General features: G+C 35.2%; 1 protein-coding gene and 1 pseudogene across 1 annotated transcript; both read right to left on the bottom strand.

The window, feature by feature from the left end:
• Positions 1-336: 336 nt before the first annotated feature.
• Positions 337-25,756, bottom strand: part of LOC149236868 (uncharacterized) — a 262,901-nt pseudogene continuing 237,481 nt past the window's right edge.
• LOC149236870 (RING-H2 finger protein ATL80-like) lies at positions 21,479-22,633 on the bottom strand. Its single transcript, XM_089461645.1, has one exon. The coding sequence runs from the start codon at positions 22,366-22,368 to the stop codon at positions 21,685-21,687; it is 684 nt and encodes a 227-aa protein (XP_089317771.1). The 5' UTR covers positions 22,369-22,633; the 3' UTR covers positions 21,479-21,684.

The raw sequence follows: 25,756 nt of genomic DNA, 5'->3' as shown, positions 1-25,756 counted from the left end.
AAATCCTGATTCCCCAAAGGTAAGAGGAAAAATAATATAAAAATTTAAGTAAGAATGAGAAAAATATATGGATGGATAGAGAGGGATATTAGAGTAGAACTAATAATGTCATTCCAAGTGGTATCAATAAAATGATTATAACTTAGAGTAAACATGCAAGAAAAAATTATAATAATATGCCCATGTTAAATTGAATATAGAAATCAAAATTCCTACTCTCAATTATTATTTTAATTTCACTTGAGCCATGTATTTTCTTCCAACATCCTACCTTTACATATAAGAAGGATATGAAGAATTTCCTTCATTCTTTCTAATAAGATATTTCTACCCACATTAAAAAACAATTAATTTCCTATGCCTAACAATAATCAGAGAATGTGTGCCCAAATGGATTTCACTCTCATGGTCATGGAAAAAATATGTCAACATACCTACCAATAATAGAACTAATCCTACTAAAGCTTTATTGTATCACTTAACCCAATGAAATTTATTCTAGTTGGCACCATAAAATGAAAATGACACTAGAGTGATCATGATTGTGATTTCATTGAAAGGAAAAACAATTATTGCAAGCAACAAAACTAAAGATGAGTTTCTCGTGGCTTGGAAGTATGGAAGTGTATTAGCACAAGGTGATAGTGTTGGTACAAGTATAAGGTTTTCTGTAACGATTTTCACCTTGGCGTGGTTGGTGGTTTTCACATTAGCTTATAAAATTTTCCCTACATATTAACTTATAAGAATTGCCAAATAAAAATAATAGACCCAAATTTTATTCTTTCACAGATAGAGTTTGGAGTCGCTCCTTAAATCAAACATCCTTCCAATATGGCATTCTTAGAGCTTCTTGTGGTCCTATCCTAATTTTATATTGATGTTGAACCTTTCATCACATTCTCTAGAATAATAGTGTCGAATTGGGTATCACATGGCCCATATTCTTATTGTTTTCTTGCGTCTCCCTCTAATACTTGAGTGACTAAAAAACCAATTGCAAAGACCCCATTAGACATTGCTTCAATCTTTCCTTCAAAAAACTAGAATTGTTTGCATAGTGTCATCGTAGATTACCTTAATCTTCTCTAGGGCTTGTGCAATTATGGTATTTCACCAACTAGTATGTTTCAAGAATCATGAAAATATTTGTTTGTGCATGAATGTACCAGCTTAGATACCCAAGCTTCAACATATTAAAAAATTTAGGCCTACATAAGGTTGTTCTTTTCACCTTCACATCCTTCATCTAATCCATTTCCCCTTTGACCCCTCTAAGCATTCACTATAATGAATTTTTATAAATTTGTTGAAACAATATGTTTAAATAAAAATAAATGAAATTAGATTAAATGAAGATGGAGCTAGTATTTCTAAAGAGGGGGAAGAGAAGCCCAAGAATGAGGAACATCATGATAATATCTTAGTTCATTGCTCTTTTTTTAAAATAAAGAGAATAGGTAGATGTATGACTTGTCATTGAGGAGGCTTGAGGTAAAATCCAATGGATTATGTTCCTATCATTGTATGCTTAATGCAACCATCCACAAGTCTTCTAGGTGGGTTAAGCAAGATTTTAACTTAAATATGGTACTAATATTGATCAACAAACACTTTTTAATGCAAGACGCCTCAAGTTTGTGCTAACCTAATAACCTTAATTCATTTCCTTTTTTGATTTTTTTAAATTAAAAAAATAATTTTCTAACTCATAATTTTTAAAAATAATTAATATTTTTTTTAAATAATTATTCTATATATAATGTGCATGTTTTTTGTACTTCCTTCAAATTAACTTTAGGCTATTCAACCTAGTGCTTTTAGTTAGAAAATGGAGAAAATGGATATGTCTTTAACATAAAACACACTTGTCTTAACTGTTGGTTTAGCTACTCTAACGCTGCTCTAGAATACCTATAGCCACATGGAGACAGCAAAGGAGCCTTGCCCCCAATTTTAATGGTGTATGCTCTTATTTAATCATGTGGTGTTTCCCTTCATTTCAATGGTATATGTCCTTAATTAAGCCTGAAAGATTGTTATCAACTTTAAAGAGTGTCAATATAGTGGTAGCTTTGAACTCTGATGTCCCCTTTCCATTTAGTTATTATCGGTTTTTACAAGTGTCCTAACTTAAGCCATATCATTAATATCACCTGGATGTGTGTTCACAGATTAATTATTTCTTGGATAAGAAATTACTCCTCACCACTGTTGCTTGGATCATTTTGCATGTTACACATTCACTCTCTTCCCATAATGGTCGATATTAACAATATTTTCCCAGATGGTTCAGAAGACACTTTAGTAGTTATTAAATTTCAAATTTTCTTGGTTGAAAATTTCTAGATGGCCTGCAATCTCCTACCACTCCAACTTTCATACTGGAACTCTTTCTTACAAAGCAACTGAAAAATATCTCACTAGCATATATCCATCTTGACTAGGCTCTATTAGGCACCTAGACATATACAACGCAAGAATAATAAACTGTGTTGGTTTGAAAATCTTTAACCAGCAGTAATTTCCAGCACATGGGCTTGAAGAAAATATGTCTTACATGTTCTCAATAGCCCAAGTTTACTCTTCCAACTAAATATGTATTCACCTTTCGATATTGAAAGACATGGTTTCCCCAATTCTCAAGCTAAAGGAAATTTAACTTAACAGAATGCTCCCTTTCTTGTATTGTAGAAACACTTGTTTCTCTATGAATATGTTAAAGAACTCATGGACTTGGTGTAAATTTATGATTTAAAATTACAGGATCTAAATTAGGAATGTAATCCCTTGCCTTGAAAAAAGTAGGGAGGCCAAGGGGGGAAGTTAGTGGGAAAGATGGGGAATCAGATCTCGTGACTGGAGGGGATCCCTCTATTCGATTTTTCTACCTTTTATTTCTCTATTAATATTCTTTGACAGTAATGACACTCTAGTTTGACTGTCCTTGGTTCCTATGTACAATAACAAAGAGGGAACAATCTGTAGGTGGGTGCAAATCTAGTATAATAAAGGAAGTGAATATGAGATATGATGGAGAGATATAGGGAGGAAATATGGAGGCCTGCAGTATGCATGCACCACCCATTGAATATTTACATAGTTAGAACTATTTATATCTAGCTTTCAGTTAACTAGAATTTTATTTTTGCATGCATCATCTAGTATTGAAGAGGGATTTAGATTCATAGGTTGTTAGGGCACCTACCTCAGTATATGACTATCTAGCTCTCTAAATTTGAAACAATGGTCTCCCTAAAGAAGATTTTGGATAATTGATTAGGGATCCTAGCAGACATGTAGTGGCTAATTTGTGAAGGGAAACAATTGTAGGATCTATTACTTTTACATGCATATAGTATGACTAGGTATTCCACCATTGTCATGCTACTTATACTACTTGGGGATACAATGTGCTCTAGGAATTCTGCTACTTCATCTTCATATAAGGACGCAGCACGTGGTAAGGAGCCCATCTCAACAAATCTACCTTTGTTCATTCCAAGATTGTATATTGTCAAAAGATTTTATCAAATGCCAACAATGGAGGTCCATAATAAAGAGGTAAACCATATATTTTCTATTTTACAATATAGGGAGGTCATTTGCATATTTAATCCTTTTTGGAAAAAATCCAAAGAACTCCATCAATGCTATTTACAACATGGAAAGGACATTGTGACATTTATATTTTTTTAAAAGGATTTTTCATTTTTCTAGTTGAGTGTCAAGAATATTTAGACAAAGTCTTTCTTGGGCTAATTTATTAACACAAGTATTTAATTATCAATGCGGGTTTGTAAAACTTGGAGGCAAATCCACAGTATATGGACATCAGATATAATCAAGTTTAGAAGATAAAATTTGAAGATGTAAAGAAGTACATATTACAAATATATACCTATTTTAACAATTTCTAATTCATTTATGTAATATATGAGGGAAGAGGCTCCTAACTTAGGAGAACCAGGTTGTCCTTCCCTACAATACTACTTTCATGAAGATAAATCTAAGAGCACTAATTAACAAGGGTTTATGAGGCAGAAGATGTAAAAGAAGAGGCTCCTAACTAAGGAGGTCCAGATTGTCCTTCTTCGCAATCCTACTATATCACAATCACCATTGCTTCAAACTAGAAATGCAAAAATAACTTCAAATAAGAAATGGAGAATGAAATTTAGTTTTAGTTCAAGATCATATAGAAGGGGAATTTAACTTAAATTCCCGTGTATCCCTCCATATTTAGATTATAATTAAACCAATATCCATTCAACATTCATTACACATTAATTCAAATAAGAAAATATGAAACAAAACAAGTAAAAAAATCTAAAGCAACTAGTTCATGAAAGTTAAGCTAGTCTAACAAGAAGTGTACTTAGCTTGGAGTGGGGGCCCTCCACCCTTGCTTTGCACACTTTAAGTTTGACATAAGAAGCTGAAAATTCAGTCACACATCCACATTATTGAACAAAAAAATAACAATAGAACAGGTTCTTCAAATTAGCTTCAAACTCCAAAGTGTCTTAGCATAAAATTATACAAAAAGTTACATCAATAAGCCATCAAAGTCTTGGCTTTAAATAGAGGTTTTGTGAAACAAACTAATCTATAATATTTCTAACAATCATTTCTACTCATATCCACCTATCTAACTTGAACTCATCCAATTCATCCCAAGAAATATGGTCAATCCCATAAAATCTCAAAACTGCCCTATTTCCTAGGGATTTTCTGGTGACTAGTCATGTTTGACCAGCCTTGACCATGCCTAATAAAGCTTGTTCTATCTGTACCAAGTGGAGTTAGCTTAGTCCTAGTTCCCAAGATTTCCATTCATGCATCCAGCTCAAGCCCAAGTGTCCTGCAAATATGTCATCCACATAGCTATTACGAGAATTTCTGATTCAGTCCAAAATTGCACTTGAAACTCAATTTTCATAAAAACTTCTAGAAATTTCAAAATTAAAATTAAACACCTAAATATGCATAAAATACATAAAAATAAGATGGATGTGATGGAAAATGGATGGAAAATATAAGGATTAAGTAAGTTTCCTTAAGAAAAAATAGACCAAAATTGAGGGCCAACAGTGTTGTACGAAGGACCTTGGTTTTGGTTAAGAGCACAACTTTTCATCACCCCTTGATTCCTACAGTTTGATTCTTCAATAATGGTGATAACAAAGATGCTAGTTTGGGTAAGATTTTCAAATCTTCCTCTTCCATTTTGTCATCACAAGCTACTAAAGGATATTGGAGATTCTTTGGGCTCCTTCGAAAAATGGATGCTAAAATAACAAAGAAAGGTTTATTTAATCTTGCATTATTCTGTTTTGAAATAGATCTATGAAAAGGCATATCTAACCGAATTTTGTTGAAACATAGATCCTACCAATAGATCCAAATATTTGATTATCAAAAAAATAAATTCAAATGTCGTAATTGTTTCCAAACAATACACTTACAAGGCACATGTCCATGGGCTATAAATCCCCCAGAAAATAAAAAAGGATAGTTTCATAAAACAAAACGTTGGCAACATTTTGATCCCATTTTGACATAAAATGAAGAATAAGAAATCAAGGAGGAGCATTTAAAACAAGATGATATGAATACGCAGGTTCCTGATGGACATCCATAGACCCTATATAATGCTTCCAAAAGAGAATTGATCATTGAACCTAAACATCCTAGAGAAGTGGCATGAAGAGAAAAAGGTTTGATGGCCTCAAAGAGAGTCCATGTCTCAAAAAATTTATATATTGATGAAGAACACCCATTTTTGGTGATTTTGAATGAGTTCGTGGTAGTACCTATTGACCCTCCTTTAGGGGGATAGTTGTTGTCACAAAAATATTAACATGGTTCATATATTGGGTTTGGGCATAAGGGCCAACAAATCTATTGTAGTCTAGCACAACACAGATATTTTCACCTTAACCAGGGTGGATAAGGAGTCTCACTCAAGGCGTGTCGTGATACTAGTCAGATGGGGGGTGGGTTTATGATATCGAGGTGGAGTCACATGAGGGATGTAGGGGTCAAAGGGCCCCAGTCTATATCGAGTAGACATCTAATTGAAACAAGTCATGAACATAAAGAGGGGAAAACAATACACATCTGATCATATTAAAAAACTTAAGAAACCATGTCACCATCGATACACTATAAAAATATCCCAAAAACTCCCTTTTCTATTAATCCATGCAGCAATAGATTATTACATCCTGCTCGAGAGACTCTTATTAACATCAACAAACTACTATGAGAAATCAATACATACCCACATTAACCAAAACAACAGACACAGTGCGACTGGAACAACTCCAGAACAACATTTCAGTACTCTCCTCCTTTTCTTCTTATTCCGCCTGTCCTTATTTATATTTCTACACCTGCTTGGACTCCCAGTTCTCTCTTGGAGGCTCTACCTTCTTCCTTGTTCGGCTACTTCTATTGCTTGGTTGTCATTTCCTTCTTACATTTTTCCTCCACAACTATTAGTTCTCAGTGAGTTCCTTCTTCCTTTCTAGATGTCTCCCCCACAACTCCCAACTGTTATCTTCGCAAAATGTCATCATCCTTCCCGCTTTTCATTTAAGTTCTTCACTTCACCAAAATTAAGGACCCAACAGGGCCTGACCATAGTTCATTGACTCGTCCCTGAGTCAATCTCTTGTCGGTGTTGTTGATGCTTCCAATGCTCCTTCCTCCATTGCATCCCCTTGGTTGATCTTTCAAACGAAAGACCCAACTTAGGAACGAATTCAATGTCCACCACTCTAAATTGAGTGTAGGCATTGAGTGCTTCCTACCATGTTCCTATAAGAGTAGTTATTTGGGCAAGGAACTAAGTTGCAATGTCTGCCATAAACTGGGTTGGGCGTGTCATTAATAGAGAATTCCACTGCACATATATTTCTTTGATGAGTTTCTAGAGTGTTTCGAAATGATTTTATGTCAGTGGTCAAAGGTCTCGAAGTATATGATTGGTATTTGTTGATTCATCTTCGATCCAATGGATTTGGTTCTCGAGATCGTTCACCTACTCTAGAATCTCCTTTCATTGGCTCTTGTCCCTTGTACCCCTGTCTTCATTAAGCAAGTGATTGGCATGGACGCACATAGGGTAGACAAGTTGGCTCTTTGTTTCTATAAGGGTGTGATCTTCTTCCATGACATTGATGAGTGAATCTCTGAGGTCCGTTGCATCTGCTAGTTTTTGCTCAATATCAGCTACATACTAGGTGGTAGGGTCTGGTAGTTCCATTTGAGTGTCATAAGCTTTTGCTTGAGCTCTCGATTTGTCGAGATCAGATCAACACATGTTGCTTCAATGTAATCGCAACATTCGAGAAGGGTGTAGGAAGAAAACTCTTTCAGGCCATTAGGCACTACTTCTGAGACTGAGGGCCATAGTACCTAGAAATTTTTAGTTATCTGATCAAGCTGACTTTGGATATGTTGCTTTTCTTGGAGCAGGTGATCATGTGCTATGGTGAGGGTAAGGATATTCTATTGTTGCTACTCATGTTCATTTTCTAGAACGTTGTGCAACACATGTGCTTAGTGTGCAACTACTTGAATAAAATTAAATAGTTGGACTAACGACCAGCCCTGGAGATCATCATGGCTCATTCTCAGTGGTTCAGGAAACTAACTCTCTAATGGTTGTCCACTAGCAATGTAATTCTCAGAATGCCCATGGGGTGATGTGGCCTCCTACGAGGGTTCAGATGTCAGCGGATTCGATGGGAGTGGGGTGGGATGGTACTAAAGAATGGGAATGAAAGGGAAATGATAGTATATGGACCATAACTATAAGGGGGAGGGGTAATTATTTTTCACATGACCGTGAGTGGATCTGACTCAAGAAATAAAGATAGCAAGGACATTGGAGTGACTTCTATGATGGTAACTACAGTAATGCAATGGAAAATGGAGTTGATCTCCATTTCCATTTATGTTCCTAGCAGTGTTCCGGAGGGTAAGGTGTATGAGATGATGTATTGTGCTATTGAGGTGATCCAACAAAAGTGGAAGGTGGATGTCCTTTGATAATAGGTGACGCAATATATAACTGGGGTTCTTCATTTGTAATATCAACAATTTGTGTGGAGTTGGTCGTGTTCTTTCTCTTGGACCCGGTTGGAAGTTTTGAATTTTTCATTCATCGGTGTTTTGGGATCATAGGTTTTGACTGGGAATGGGGGGCCAATATAGGGAGTGAAGTAATGAAGGGAGCACCAATTAGAGAATAATACTACCTTGAATATTGAAATTCAGAGAAAGTGGGGAACAAACCTACTGAGACACCAATGGTCACCATGATTTCCTGAATAGAGTGAATTTTTATTTCGAGCCTTTTGATGACTGCTTCCAACATTTCCTCAACCATTTGGTTCCTTGATGTCGTAGATGTCTCTTTCGGTAGTGGTTGTGGAACCATACCTCCAAACAAATATATATGTTCCCCTCTCAAACTTCTCCAGTGATCCCGAATCAGGAATGCACCTCCGTGTGTAAATCTTCTTCATTCAATATCAACTTTTGGGCCGTCATTTGAAATTGTTACAACAGACACATTTCGGTTGTATCCAGGTATTTCCATGACTGAATTCGAACATATTTCCAACAAGTAACCATCCAATAACATTGTTGGGACACTCTATATGGCCTTGGCGATTTCCAACATCTTCTTTTACCATCTAGTAAAGGAGGTCTCATTGATTTCTTTGCTCCTTACGTTCCCCGAGGTTCACCAAGGTCTATACGAGAGAGGCACTAGCTGGTCTTCCATGATTGGAGCCAATTCCTGACCCTCTCATCGGAACCATATCCACATGGCTCGTATAACGATATTATATCCATAAATAAAGTGAGTGGCTCTCTTATATACACCCTCGCAAACCTCAAACAACTCTTGATGTAGAAAACTGCAATAGTTTAATTGTGTGCCCTGTACATAGTTCTCCACCACTAAAATAGTATCCAGTGTACACTCATTCCTCGAGAAATGTCGCATGAGATTTCAGGAAATAATATAACAGGGGAATTTGACATTGGGTGTGTTGATTGAGTCTATTAGCACACCCTTTCCCCCTCTTTGGTTATTGTACATGTTATACTAGTTATCATTCCCCATCTTCCTCACATGCTTGGAAGCTATTTGGAATGTAGTGGATATAGCAGCCAAAGCAGCAGATAGGCCTCTGAGCCTCTAAAGGTCAATTGCGTGTATTGGATACTCCTTGTCAAGCCATAACGATCCTCCATGAATATAGCTGATAAGAATCTTTGTACACTGCATGGCAGCTTCTACCGTCTGAATCATGGGAAGACTCCTTAGATTCAGTAACATCGACCTTCGAATTCTACTAAAGTCCTTTGCAACATTGATGGATTGACTTCCATCAGTATTGACTATTGTATCAGTTTAGACCTCTCTATTAAGTGTTGGAAATTGAAACGAGTTTGAGAGGTCGTTGTCAACAAGCACTGCCTTATCATATTTTCCATAGACAGGCTCTCTCTTCCTGATTCTTTCATCGAATTCAACCTCTAGGATAAAGATCATAGCCTTCGTCATTGTTCTAGAATGATTCTGATATACACAAAACCAATGGGGCTTCACTGGGAGAGAAATACCATACCACGTGCATTCATATTGGGGGATGCATATTGAGGAAAAAATGACATAATATTTTGATCATATATTAGGGGGTAATAGGTTTTTATATTGGCAAGTATATAAAATGGATCTCAAGGTTACTGGAAAAATATAAGGGGGTATAAAATATGGTGATGAAAGAATGGATACTTATGATATCTAGTCAAAGTATGGGTTTTTAAAATTGGGAAGGTGCATTGGGTTCTTATTGTTAGGGGGTTAAATAATGTGATTTTAGAGTTATATTCCAATATGTATTCAAATTAAGTGTATTATTTAGTATGCCACAAATGCATGTGATATGTCAGAGGATCAATGAATGAAGCCCCTATGCACAGAACATAGGGAGCTTGAACTTGGGGTTGAGACAATGGAAATTGGAAACTCACTCCAGACTTGGAAATTCTACCACCTCAACTCTAAGGGATGAAAAACTTATCATGTTCATGGTGATTAAGTAGAAAAGCTCAACATGACATTTCTGACTAGATCGCTTAACTAATTACTACAACAACTTTCCCCACTCAGCCTCAATCATGTTAACACTAACGATGACTGAGCTGGACCTGAAAAAGATGATGTAAAACTAAAAAAGGAGGGTCGAATTGATGCATAATTATGGCATTGTGATGGGAGGTGCTTAAGAGTTGATGATAGGTATTACAGGAAATATGTAACACAAATTCAAATTGAAACTAGGGATGATTGTTGAATTATTAACAATACGATGCCTGACATATGTGGCTCCCTAACCACAAGCAATGGGTGGAAATACCTCTGCAACTGGAAGAGCCCTGATGAAAAATTTATTCAAATAACTTCAACTCAAGTAGTTGAGCAAACAATTTAACAGACATAACTAATACTTGACAAAGAACTAATTCACTCTACCTAATCCTACCTATGGTCTCCTTTCGGAGATGTATCAATTTTGAGTGGAAGTGGTTACCTCTGGAAGGTTTTTAGGCGTGCACTATTCACACATCCCAACAGTAAGAAACCATCCAGTTGTGCAAACCTGGCATCTCCTGATTCCTTCACTTACACAACAATAAACATTCTGAACCAATGCATCTGCATCTTTCTAGGAAACTTCATGAATATTCTATCATATAGTAGAACATGTCCTCCCACCATAAATGATTTTTGCTTAATATGCATGTCATGCCATCCCTTCTACCTCTTCTTTTCAACCATTTGATGGAAATATTCCATGAACCTAGCCTCATCTAGTTCCAAAATTTCTTCCAACCACTTCGAAATTGACTTCTCCTCCATCATATGAATGGCATGTGCAATGAAAAGGCTAGGAATATTGAACTCGACCTGTACTACAACCTCTCATCCATATACTAGCTGGAAAGGCATATGTTTTTGTAAGCGTTTATAAATTGTATGATAGGCCCATATAGTAGTTGGCACCCCCTCATCCTAGTTTTCCTTGTTGGCTAAGCATATATTGAGCATTCCCCTTTCTAAGATCTTGTTGAAAGCCTCAATAGTGTCATTTGATCGAGGGTGATACAGGCTGCTCATATGGTGTTGTATCCTGAAGTTTTGGAGTAATAAGGTAACTATTTCATTAATAAAATGGGTCCCTTGATCATTAGCAAGGATCTAGGGGCACCCAAATCAAGTGATGATATTCTCAAAAATAAATCTGGCAGCGTTATCTGTAGTTTAATCTTTTACTCGTGCGATCTCCGCCCATCTAGTAAGGTACTCTGTGGTAATGGTAATATATTTGGCATGGGATTGACATGAAAGTGGATTGATAGGTCCTATAAATTCAATTTCCTATTTCTCAAAAGCCTAGAATGCTCGTATTGGTTGCAGAGGTCATTCATCATGGTGTGATGACTTTTAAACCCTTTGGAAAATGTCATACATTCTATCATATTCCTTTTCATCTCTGAAAATTGTGGGCCACTAGGGACCTATCTATAATACTTTTCTTGTGATGGCATTCCCTTCAACATGACCTCCCACAAACCCTGAATAACACTCCCACAATACATCCCATCTCTTGTGGTCTAGGACACATCTATAAAATACTTGATCAAGGCCCAATTTGTATATCTGCCTGCAATCAATTGATAATCTACAACACTATGAGTTTGTTGAGTCGTTGTGTGTTCCTATGAGCATTTACCTGTAGCTAGAAAGGCTTCTATGTCCTCCAAGTAGTCTGGTACAACTTCAACTTGAAGCAAATTAGTGTCCAACAGTTAATCATCAACGAATTATCCACTTTCACCTAAATCTAGCCAAGGGAAGTGATCGGGTGCCACATTCAGTCAGTCTAGCTTGAAAATTACTTCAGATGTGAATTCCTGAAATAACAGAATCCATCTGCAAATCCTACCTTCAAGTATGATTTTGTTCACTAAGTAATTCATAAGAGAGTGATCAGTGAAAAACTTGAATGGACCTCCCAGAAGGTAATGTAAGAACATTTGAAGGGAATGCAACATCGCAAACATCTTGCGCTCAGTTGTGGTATATTTTTTCTCAGTCATAGATAACTTTCTTATAGCTAAGTAAATGGGGTGCTTAAGGTTTCCCTCCCGAGGTTGAGCTAGGATGAATCCTAAGGAAATAAGTGAGGCATCAATGTCAACATGAAATTGTTTGTTCTAATCATGATAAACCAGGATCAGTACACTTGCCAATTTCTCCTTCAATATATTAATAGCAGTGTCACATTCTTCTAACCACGTGAATCATTGGTGTTTCTTTAAAAAATTCTCCATTGGTACAATAATCAAGGAATAGTTGCAAATTAATCTTTTGTAATATCTCATGTGGCCCAAGGTGGACCTGAGTTTTTTAACAGTTGTTGGCGGGTACGTGTTCACGATCGTCCTAACCTTAGCAAGGTCTACACACACCCCCTCCTTGAATGCAATATGGCCCAAAATCATTCCAAATGGGGCAGTAAGTATTCACTTCATCAAGCTTAGTGAGATTTTCAACTATCTACATCAGTCAAACATTATTTTAAGAAAACTTGAGTGTTTCTTAAGTAATCTATAGATGGTCCAATCATGCATGCATACCTCTAGGAAGGTATGGATATAATCTATAAAAGAAGACATCAAAATCCTTGAAAACATTGTTGGTGCATTATTGTGTCCAAATGACATAACATGGTATGCATAAGATCTCGATTCTTTGGTAAATATGGTTTTCTTCTTATCCTCCTTTGTAGTCTTGACTTGGTGATAACCAGAGAATTCATCTGGTAAAAGAATAACCTTCATTTCCTATCACATCATCTAAAACGTCATCACCAAAAGCGGTGGAAAAATTATCATGAGCACATGTATTGTTCAGACCGTGGTAGTCCACACAGACTCTTATTTCAATAGAATCCTTCTTATTTTGTATAAATATTATACTAACACACTTCACTTCGTCAACTAGGAATATAAGCCTTTCTACCAACATCTTATCTATTTCTTTCTTCACCATCTCCTTAACCCTTAGGTTCAGTCGGTATGGTCTATGCTTCACTGGTTTTGCAACCCGCTTAAACATGATCTTCATCTCCCCTAAGTCCCCCTTAATCCCCTTCAGTTCCATAATAGACAAAAAGGCGAATTATTCATATTCTTTTAAGAGATCAGAGATCTTTTTGGTAGTTTATTCATCCCAGTAGTATCCAATTGAGGCTAACTTTGGCTTTTCATTAGTCCTAAAGTTGTGTTTTCACAACTTCAAGGGAAGTAGATGCAGACCATAAATCACAGACTCATCTTTAATGCCCCGCTCCCCCTTGGTTTCGTTGAATGATAGATGTCATAATTCATCCAAATCATCCTCATATGGTTATATGTTTACCCTTCCACAAGATAAGGCCTCATGATATCTTGATTCATATATATGCTCTAGAGTGTGTTGACCTATGAATCTTTCCATTACTTTCCCAATTGGAAGAAGAACTCACTTAAAGACCCACAAAGTATTGGTCATCATTTCATCAATCTCTGAGAAGTAAAAGTTTCTAACAAATTGATCTGCCAAGAAATCCAAATCACCAGTCTGTCTCCTTGTTTCTTCCTTTACATACCATAATTTTAGAGAGGTCCGCAGGGTGTGTAAAAATTCGTGAACCCACAACTCTGAAATTCCTTCCTTATTCCATCTAGCCTCACATTATTGCAAGTGTTTCCAAGGGTCAGAGTCCCCCTTGTACTTCACAAAATCCTGTGGGTACTCCCCTGACTGTCCAAATCTGACTTTCATCATCATCTTGATCTCCTCCCATTCTCTAAGATGGTTGCGGTGAACTCCCCACCACCTTGTCGGTGTCGCTTGTAAGGTGACATTCAGTAGGGGCACCTTGTGTTCTTCAGGAACAATTGCATCAACTCTATTAATAAAAGTATTAACTAAATCCATAACATTGAAAATAGGGAATTCTCATAACTTAGTGTCAATCCAGTTGATTCAACATATTGTGGCATAGCACCTGGTGTTGATTTCATATCCACCCTCCTGCCAATCATCCCAAGAAGCCTGTGAACTCTGAATACTCCACCAGCTCATAGACCCTTCTACAATCGGGTTGATATATTCTTCCCTTCTTCCTGTTGTCAGTCGATATAGTTGATCCATTAATTCTGATTCTTCCCTGTCATCTATCGACACTGTGAACCTTGGCCCTTTATATGGGTCTATGGGTTGGATCACTCTAACCCATTCTACTTCAAATGTCATCATTTCATTATTTAAATCAATTATCCCATAGTTCTCAAAATCCCAATTTATTGCAAGCAGTACCAGGTTGGGGTCCTTGTCCCCCATAATGTTTGTCACTTCAAAGTCTACATAGGTCTTCACCCCCACTATACCGACTTCTACATCCTCAAGCCATTTGACTAGGAGGATGCAATATTGATTCTCCATATCCAGTTGAATTTGCTAAAATGCTAGGTTGGGCCTTCGTAGGGCTTTTCAAGTCTTTCTCGATAAAATATAAACATCTGAGCCTAAGTCCAACATTGTATCCTTAATTTGGAAACCCATAATATGAGCGTCAATATGAAACTCCCATCACATTCTCTTAATGTTCCTTCGCACCCTCTTGTAGTTTCTTTCAGGTAGATTGGTATAAATAATTCCTCCGTCAGTCGCTCCATCCTTGACAACAGATTTTAGACTTTCCCGCAACTCTCTACGCATCTGATCGTCATTCATAATTTCTAGGAATATTTTGAGCCAATATTCTATGTGCTGAGCATTGGATTACAGTGGGTCTGGCCTCCCAGATTTTAGGTATCTTGGTTTTTCTTCTTATGACCCCCCGCATAGTGTTAATTTGTTAAAAGTTTATGCAGCTTCCTTGTAGTATCGCTTCTGTTGTTCAAGGTCATATGAGCACTTTGGTGAAGTCGGTCTTATAATCTTGGATTGTTCATTGGCTCGCATGTCATCTCCAATATTTTTCCCTCCATGAGTGACTATATTTATGTTTGAGAGGCAAGTTGTCTATAGAAACCTTGGCTCTGCATTGATTAATTTTTCTCTCCTTTGGCAATTGTGTTCTTCCCACCTAACAATAAACTCTGGGAAGTCCTCTATTGCATGCATGCTAACTCTACACTAAGAGCACCATGGTATTCTGGGTAGTGGGAAATCTCATGAAATGTTCCCTTCCTAATCACAATTATAACAACGAACTGGGCATCTTCCTCCTATCATGCCTTCACTTATTCCTCCTCCTCATCATCCTCAAGGAGCGTTATTGATTCAGTATGTTGATTGGTCCAACCGATCATCTAGGGCATCCAGTGCTCTACACTAATTAGTATGATGAGTTGGTGAAGTGAAAATTTTGCAAAAGGTTTTGTTTTGACTATTGGAGTACTTCTGTAGAATTGGATAGAGACGAGGGAGATGCCCATATCCTCTACATATCTCGTATTACTCAATTGGTGCTGAATTTTGCTGACTTGGAAACACATGAAGATGGTTGTGCCTTGTGTATAATCCTTGCATACTTATCTGGGCAACTCCTGTAGTAGGTGTAGATTTGAATTGTCCCACTTGTGTAGGTGTAGTGGTTGGTCCCTGCAACCTTGGGTACTCCATAGCAATATGACCCTCTACTAGACAATTAGTACATCATACATTCTGTCACACCGACTGTGCTGGTTATAGATCCCTTAACTTCTCTGATGGGTTCCTAATTTCATGCTGCAGACCCAATATAGAGGGATCATGAGGTGTTTCCCCCCTAATAATCATGTGGGTAGCCTGTCATAGCCTCAATCCCACTCACATGCTCCAACGCATCTTGTAGAATATCAATTTTCTGTTGAGTCAATGGTGTGCGGATAAGGGGAAATAGTGCTTTAATGAACTAGTTTCATTGATGATTTGGATCTATCAGATAGCTCAACTTTTCAATAGCATCTGAATCTTTGCATTAGCTCCCAAGCAGTCACTCCTTCCCGCTGCCTGATTTCCCATAGCTTAGACAACTCTTGCTGGTTTATCTAAGGAAGCTTAAATTCCTACACAAATTCCCACTTGACATCATCTACCAATGGATTCTAGTGCATTTTCCACCTCTTAATGAACCATCTCAATGTTCCTTCTCTGAGAGTGATTTGGTATCCGTTTAACTTTACAACATTAGGTATCTAGCAGGCCCTCCTTATGGCTTCACACAAATACCAATATTTCTCTACATCGTCGTTCCCTTTACCAGAGAACTCGGGACACCCAGTGAACGATCCTGCCATACTTGACTCAACTTGTGAGAGGAGTATAAATCCCCATGACCTAGGTTGTAATCATCCTTACAGGTTCACATTATTATTACTAGTTCTACTGCCACCAACACAAGTTCTATGGATAGCATGCACGCAATGAACTCTTATGACTTTTTTTAACTTATATACAAATTTATTACGATTATGATAAAGTACTAGGAGAAGGTTGGGGAAGCTACTACCCGATCTATGTGAAGGCAAGTCATTTATTATAGTGGACCCATCACTTTCTGCAAATAATCTCCTTATGGAAAAGTGCATGTCATCATCTAGGGCTTCCTTGGGGCCTGTGTATCCCATTCCATCCAACGTTTCTATTTCCACAGGCGAGGATGGGTTCCTATCACCCTCCTGACCCATAGTCATTACGGTCGTCTTTGCTCTTCCCAATGGACCAACTTCCACTCTTTCTTCCTCTTCTAGACCTCCTAACACCACTCCTACTTCGTTTAAACACCTATGTCACCTATTAGGTTCACGTAGATCCCTCTCCTGCCATTTGTCAACTATTCAACCTTCCTTTCCACCCTCAAATCTGTATCCTTTCGGAAGTCATGTATGTCTATTTCTTCAATATGTTCATAGTTGTCCGCTCGGTAGCATCCATCCATTTAAGTCCTTCCCCCAGTATTAGGTGGTTAAGCTACCATGCTCGAGTTCTTGGAACACCAACTAGTTCTCCTCCACCATTAGAGCCTTAAACCACAACAAGATTTCCTTTAGTAGTCTTCCTCTTAATCCTGACTTGAATACGACCCCAGCTTTAGAAAAATACTAATGAATCTTCGCGGAAAGCTCAATAATGTTACCCTCTAGCATGATCTCCACCTAGAATTCCACAACTCACATCAAATTTGTGTCAAGTCAATATAGCTTGACAAGATCTGCTTGAGTCCAGGTATGATGAGATTAGTTTTGTCCGTTGGTCTTTCCTTTTACATGTACTCTCCACAACAAGTTGTAGAGCTCCTCTAGGAATTTACACCAGAAAATCGTGTATTGATCGCTAGATGGTTCCATGTATAGGATCTCTTCTTTCAACTTCTCCACACCTTGTCGACGGAGTTGAGTTTGTTGAGAGATGAATCGTTCCACTTGTTTGTGCCACCGATATTGTAGCTCCTTCTAAAATATCCTCGATACCATATTCCAAACCCCTTTTTGAAATTTTAGGTCCCAACAATAGAACCATTTGTTGACACAAAAATGTTAAGAGGCTTGAGACCTCGAGTTTGGTCAGATGGGCCAACAAAACTTTGCTATAGTATAGCACAACGATGACATTTTCAACTTATCTAGGGTGGATAAGGAGTCTCACCGGAGGCATGATGTGAACTTAGTCAGATGGGGGTTGGGAGTCTGATATTGGGGTGGAATCACATGAGGAATACAAGACTCCAAGTGCCCCTGACTATATCAATTAGACATCTAGTCGCAATAGATCATGAACATACAATGGAGAAATACAATACAAATATATGATCATATTAAATTCTTTAAGAAACCATGTAACCATCCATACACTATAAAAATATCTCAACAAACTCCTTTTCCTATTAATCCATGTAGCAACATAGTGTTACATCCGGCTCAAGAGCCTCTTATGAACATCACAAAACTACCATGAGAGATCAATACATAACCACATTAACCAAGACAACGGACAATGCGGCTTGAACAACTCCTCAACAATGCTTCAGTACTCTCCTCCTTTTGTGTTGTTCTGCTCATCCTTCTTTATATTTGTGCACCTGCTTGGATTGCTAGTTCTCTCTTGGAGGGTCTACCTTCTTGCCCATTCGACGGCTTCTATTGCTCGGCTGTTAGTATTCTTCTCTCTTGGTTTTGGCTGTGTTCTTTTGTCATTCCTCTGCAATTCATAGTTCTCAGCGGGTTCTTTTCTCTTTTTTGGTTGTCTCCCTCACAACTTCCCAATGGCTATTTCCACAGAGTGTCATCAACCTTCCAGCTTGTCATCTAAGCTCTTTAGTTCCCCAAAGTGAAGGACCCTACAATGAAAAAAGGTCCAAATAAAAAAAGAGAAGTTAAGTGATTATTATAATACTTAATTTTTCTTTTGTTTATATTTTTTAATTTTTGTTTTCATTTAATTTTTGAGTTGAGAAACATATACCAAAAAAATTTAAGATCTGTAAAATGTAATTTTATTACAATTTAAATTGCAAGTAAAATGTAATTTTGTTACTATTTTAAATTGTTTTTGAGTTGAAAAACATATGCCAAAAGAATTTAGTATCGGTAAAATGTAATTTTGTTACTATTTTAAATTGCACTGTAAAATATAATTTTGTTACTATTTTAAATTCCAACGAAATTACTGTTTTTTCCAAAAGGCAAAAAAAAAGAAAAAAAAGTGATGACACTACCAAGGAAGAGTGTGCATGATCCTCCACTTGGGATGCACTATATCTTGGACCGCTTTTCATGCGGCAAGGTACACTGGATAAATTAATCAAGCGAATCATATCTTGAAATATTTTTGAATTTAAAGACATGGTCAAAAAATTAACCACCTCTTCTATTTGTCAAATTGCAAAATATTACTAAATTTCAATTTTTTTTCATAAAATCCGTAATCTAGTTAAGCTAATTAGATTTCACTCTAGTTTGACTTTGTCAATTAGAAATATTTCATGTAAATGCATAAGTCCAGATAAGAGTCCATGTATAACGCACATAGAATGGATGAAAGTACCACCGTGTTGGTCAGTGAGTTTATGTTTTTTAAATATAACATTAGAGTTTAGTGTTTTTCTAGTTCTAATAGAACATCGATGTAGATTACAGAGCCAGATTTCAACACCCTCCAGCCATTAACGTTTCTCAAATGCCGGATGGCTTGCAGCAATTTCAGCTTCGAAAGAAATTTTGGTTTGTAGATGAAACGATTATCATACAGTAAGATGGAACCATTCTTTGTGACATATAATCAAGTATTCGTGGAGCATTTTGTGTTTGGGAAAGTAGCAAAGGAACTACTTGTTTTCAATGATAGTCCCAGCAGACAAACATCAGGCTGTCGAACCTGTTTCGTTTTCCTTGAACTAATGCTTTGGAAACAAGGACATGAGATCAAATTTAAGTATGAAGTATATAATTTTGAGAGCAGAAATCATTGACCAGTCAAATGTTTTTGTTTCTTTTGGGATATTAGTTGTGCTTACCATTTAGGAAGTGAGATATTGTTACAAAATATTATATTTAAAAATAAGAGTATATACTATTTTTTATGATTTTGGTAAGTGCTGAGATTCTAATTAGTGAAAAGTCTACTAATTTCTTATGATTTTGGTAAGAGCCGAGACTCCAGTTACTGGGGAGTCTACTTCTTGAGCCACACACCATAGGAGGACAACATACTCAATGTGATTTGAACCTTGATCTGGTGGGTTTCACCGGTCTCGCCAAACATCACACTATATAAAATAGTATTTATATTAAAAAATTTAAAAATAAAAGTGTAGAGGGATAGTTTAATTGGTCGAGTTATTATTGCTAAAGAATTTTGCTAATGAGAGGCCATGATATCATTTTCCCTCAATGTCCTTGGGGTTAGGCTTTGCTAATAAGCCTACAAGATATGTTACATCCATGTGAATCTACCGGGATGCCCTTGGGGTTAAGCTCTGCTAATAAGCCTACAAGATATGTTACCTCCATGTAAATCTACATGGATATTTTCTCAAAAATAAATAATAAAATACTAATAATAAAAATATAAGTGTCCAAGATAAATAAATTATTTCAATATCCACCTTAATTTTACATGAAACTTTATATAGAAAGATAAAGTAATTGAAAGTAAAAAAAATATTTTTGAGATTACGAAGATATATAACGACATGTAAAAATAATAATATTGATAGTGAGTGATATAAAATTAAATGTGTCTAAAGACTCTATCTAGCCCTATATGGTAGAGATATTGTAACGTAATAATTTACATTTTGAGTAAGCCTAATGTAAAACTTTTGAATCAGGGAAAAGGAAATAAAAAAAAATGATTCATGGTATTGATCCATGATATTCAAGTGGAATATAGCCTATTTAAAGTCATATATTAAACTAACCTAGATCCATCAAAATTCCAGATAACTCCAGATTGGGCCCTTGCCCTAAGGGACCAAGTTTCTTGAGATCCAAACCTCTTTAGAGTGAAAGAGTTTTGATCATTCTCTGGGCTTCGTAGCTGTGGAGATGGATCTAGATTGGTTGTGTTCAATTGACATATAATATTTAAAACAAAAATATATTAATAATAAAAAAATATTTAACTATCAACTATAAGTAATATGGATTTTGTATAGAGGAAAACAAATAATTTAAATTTAAAAAAATCTTATATTTTCTAGTATATAATTTGTTTCATAATTCCATTTTTAATATGAAATTCATATATAGTATTTAAATAAAAATAAATAAATAAAGCTTAATGTAGCTATATATACTTTTTATTTTTTCTTTCTAATTGAATGAGAGTTTTTATTCTATTAATAAACTCTTCTTAATTGAAAATATGATTGAGATTTGTAATTTCTTTAATGTTTAATATGAATTGACATGTAATATTATAAAAATAATTCTAAAAATAATTCATATTATATATGAAAAGGAAATATGTAACATTTAAAAAAATAATAATAATAAAATTATTTTTATATTATACAAAATTTCAAGTGTTTTTTTTACAGTTTAAACATTTTATTAGTGTGTGGTATAAATTAACAATAACATAGATTTATTTTAACTGAAGATCAGTTAAGAGTTGAGTGAAATCAAATTTCTAGAAATGCAAATTTTTTCTTTAGTTTTATACTTCAAAAAAATTACATTTTGAAAAATTTTATTCCAAAATATATTAACATAAATCTATGCTAATTAAAAAGAAATAAATGTATCCCAAAATATTATGATTTTTCAGGAAAGCCATGTAAAGTTTTGTGTTTTTATCTAAGACAAGAGAGACAGCAGGAAGAACACATTTATTTATTTATGAAATAGCAAGGATCACACATTTATTTATGAAATCGTAGCTCTTACATATTTAATTATAGTGTATTTCAGCGGAGGGAAATACGTAAAAAAAATTGAAACTTGTTACCTCAAAAAACCTCCATGGAGGATCAAGGAAACCAGGCACCAAAATAAGGAGGGAGTAAAAGCCTCCATTTCTCAGTATTTGCATATGTGGGCACCTTCAACCCCTTGTCAGGAGCCGAGGACAATAACGGCTGCTCTGCACAAAGGGCATGAAGAGTGATTCACAGTACATGGAAGAAGCCAGCGGTCGATGCAGGAAATATGAAAATAATGTCCGCAATTGGGAAGAATTCGGACTTCATCCTCCTCAAGAATACAACTCAAGCAGATAGCACATGAAGATGGTTCATTTCTGTTTATGTCATCTGATCTTCTTAAACACCCGTACTTGCCTTTGGGCAGGGCTCTGATCACCACGGAACGTAGAGACGAACTGCTCATTTTGTAAGGATTAATTCCGGCAATATTGCCATTATTACTAACCTGAAGATTGATACTAGGCCGGTGAACTAGCATGGAGAATCCCACAAGCAAAGCAAGGAATCCGTTTAGAAGCTGCAACGCAGGGAGGACATGTTCATTCAAACCCTCCGTCACATGTATGACGGCATCCAAGACTCGGGTCCCTGCTGCCAAATCCAAGAAACCCATGGCAATCCAAATGAAAAATCCTGCAACCGTGCAAAGCCCATAGATTGCAATCGACGCCAACGGGGGGTTTAATCTGGACAACGCGCGGATGACATTCAGTATACGCCCTGTTAAACGCTCCATCTTGCTTTTCGCAGAATCCAAATAATGAAAGAGAACCTGCGCATTTCGCACTGAGAACGCAGGCTCTGCCAATTCCATGTATAAGAGACGAACTGTTTTCTAGATATTCAAATTCCTCTATAACAGGCAGGCAATTCTCGACTAATTGGAGCAATTGAGGTGATTAAAAGCTAAAAGTCCTCTTCAGATATTCGTACATAATGTCAGAATGCTGTATTTGTGTTCAGATCTTTACACAAAGAAGATGAGTGATTGTTCAAAGGGGATATTCAGAGTAATTTATTCAGAATCATAGTTGTTACTGAAAGCTGCATTAAGGCCAGGAGCGAGTCTGGATTTGATTCTGCATCACTAAATAAATGGATTTTGTTGGTGGTTTCTCGTATGACTCTGGTTTCTGGAAGGCAAGGTGTCTCTATAACATACGCCGTGTGGGACAGCCTAACATCCACGAATTCCGCAAGCAGTGTTCATGCAAGGTGGTCTGGCCCGCTCGATAATCCACGAGAATAATCGACCTCAAAAATAATGCAAGGTGGTCTGGCCCGCTCGATAATCCACGAGAATAATCGACGTCAAATCCACAAGAATAATCGACCTCAAAAATAGAGCAGTTTGACAAATCAGTCGAATAAGGTTTATCTGATTGATAAGCTTGTGGCAGTTAGTCATTGACAGCAACTGGTTTTGGTTTTCCTTGGGTATGTTTATATCAATGCAAACAAAACAAGAATTAAATAATTATTCTCTCCCATCCCAAAACCAGTAAGTCCAACCTTCACCTCAAGTTGCAACCAACACAACGAATGCCATCCGCTAAAGTGGATAATGACTCTAGGATTTGCATATCTTTGTTTTTCCCGAAAACTCAAAACAACACTGTCCTTTTCTTTCGATAATCAATAATTTGAGTTGTACAATTTTTTTTATAAATTAATTGGAATAAGCAGTTGGTAGAATAAAATGTTATTTTTTTAAATTACACTGGGTATTTTTTTTATAAATTAATTGGAACAAGCAGTTGGTAGAATAAAATGTTATTTTTTTAAATTACACTGGGTATTTTTTGATTAGTTGTGATAAGATTCAAAGAGTGAGCTCCACTATCCTCAAAGAGTTTCACTCTTGTTAAGTCATAAATTTCTGGTCTATCTAACTTACATGTCATTGGATATACTCCAACTAGTTACCCATCCACCATAGTATAAAAAAATTAAAACAATAAAAAAGTCAATATTTCACAAGACATTATAGGGTGTATATTCCTATTTCTTTTTATCTTGTTTTCTTTTGGAGATGTTAGTAGTAAAAACTAGTGTGGCCATATAAATTAGATAATTTGTAAACCCATAAGCATTAGTCTATAAGAAGTATAAAAAAACTTACTTCATGATAAATCTCACATTGTTGGAATTAAAAAAATCATAATAATTAATTAAATTATGATTTTATTTTAAATTATTATCATTATTATTTATAATAAGAATTTATATATAAATTAAACATATATACAACTTCCACTTTACTACGGAGATTCTTAACTTATACATAGATTTGTTATAATACGATGACTTACTAATATGATATGTCCACAAAATAATAATTCATTTCATATGATATTTGTTTATATTTTTTTTAATTTTTAATTAATTAATTTAATTAAAAAGGTAGAAAAAGCATAACTACTTTTAAACTAAATATTAAACTTTTATTCATGAATAGAAGTTAAATCTCTAACTTATTGATGCTTAAATTAAAATTGGGAAACATTATTCTAAAATAAACACACATATAGACTTAATAAAAAATTAGAATCCTATATATCATAATATATATTTAAGAATGTAAACTTAAACGATAAACCACAATAGTCATTATTCTAAGTCAATCTTCCACCTCCTCTAACTTGGAAAAAATGATGTAAATATAAATGGAAAAGATGTAAAAGGTGTAAGGATGTATGGTGGAAAGAGGCTAGCTAACATAAACCACCCTAAGAGTAAGAGGAAGTAACAAATCTAGAATAATTTTAATTAAATAAAAGTGTTACATAGTTTTCTGCGGCTTAATATAAATATAGTTACACTAAAGTAAAAATATTGGATTCAAGTTATTGTTAAAGTTTGGTATATGGTCTATTTAGATTTTACTGATTGTTAAATTGAGATATTTTGTTAATTGTAATTTTCCATTGTAGTAGTGGAGAATCTAATCCTACCCATCAACAATAATTAGTCCCTAACATAAAGTATACAAGTCTATTTCCATGAGCATTTTCAATAACTATAATTGTTTTCTAAAAAATATGTTAGATATTTTATAGTTAGTTTTGCAAAATTAAATAATTATGAGAATATTTAAGTTAAAAAAAAATATTTTAAAAAAAGAAGAAGATAAAATTTTAAATTTTAAATTGGTTAAAACATATGAAAACATCAATTAACCAAAAATAATTTTAATTTAAATAAAAATTGAAATGATTTTACTAATAATAATAATAAAGAATATTATAAATAAAAAAATATAAAATTATTAAAATAAAATTATAAAATCATATTAGTAATTATATATTATTAATAAATAAAATCAAAATATATATATATATATATATATATATTAATGATGTTAATATATTATCTATTAATATATAGCTTTAGTAATATATATATATATATATATATATATATATATATATATATATATATATATAATGTATCCATTACATCATATTTGACATAACATTTCATTTATGCAATATATTATGTATATATGATATAACATTACATCATTATATATATATATATATATATATATATATATATATATATATATATATATATATTTATGATATAGCATTCTATATGAGAGATATATATTAATATATTATTAAGTATCAATGATGTTAATATATTATATTTAAATATTATATTATAGATATGATGATATTTTATATAATAGTGGAATTTAGGCGCAGGGTGATTAGCTAGGGTTCCAGGTTTTTACAGAGTTTATTCTCTATGGATGGTCGCAAAGGAGGGAGTGGAGTAGGTTTTGGCCAACAGTGGTAAAAAACCAATGGAGAATGATAGAGGTCCTTTGGAAGGAAGGGAGAGAAATAGCGAAGAGGATCAAGAGGGCACTAAATCAAGGGAGAACAACAGTACTAAGGAAAATGAGGAAGAAGACAAAGAATAGGGAACAGAAAACAAAGCACAAAAGGGACCATGTAAACCTAAAGTTGAGGTTACACCCAGAGTTGTTTTAAATGATCCTACGCTGCAGGCGCACGGGGACTACATGCAGACCTATGCAATCATTTGAAAATTCATTGGTTTATGGCCCACTGAAAAGCTTTACAAATGTGGATTAAATACCACTGTAAACCAAAAGGAAGCATTAACCTACATCTTGGATCAAAGGGTTTCTTCGCTATGGTATTTGCAAATATTGAAGATAAGGACAGAGT

The sequence above is a fragment of the Pinus tabuliformis genome, chromosome 8, assembly GCF_031772625.1.
Source record: "Pinus tabuliformis cultivar Carrire ecotype Pingquan chromosome 8, CPIR1, whole genome shotgun sequence".
In the NCBI taxonomy this organism is placed as follows: Eukaryota; Viridiplantae; Streptophyta; class Pinopsida; order Pinales; family Pinaceae; genus Pinus; species Pinus tabuliformis.
This window is presented reverse-complemented; position numbering and strand designations above follow the sequence as displayed.

Excerpts from the sequence above, each read along its gene's own strand:
- LOC149236870 (XM_089461645.1), bottom strand. The coding sequence starts at position 22,368 with ATGGAATTGGCAGAGCCTGCGTTCTCAGTGCGAAATGCGCAGGTTCTC.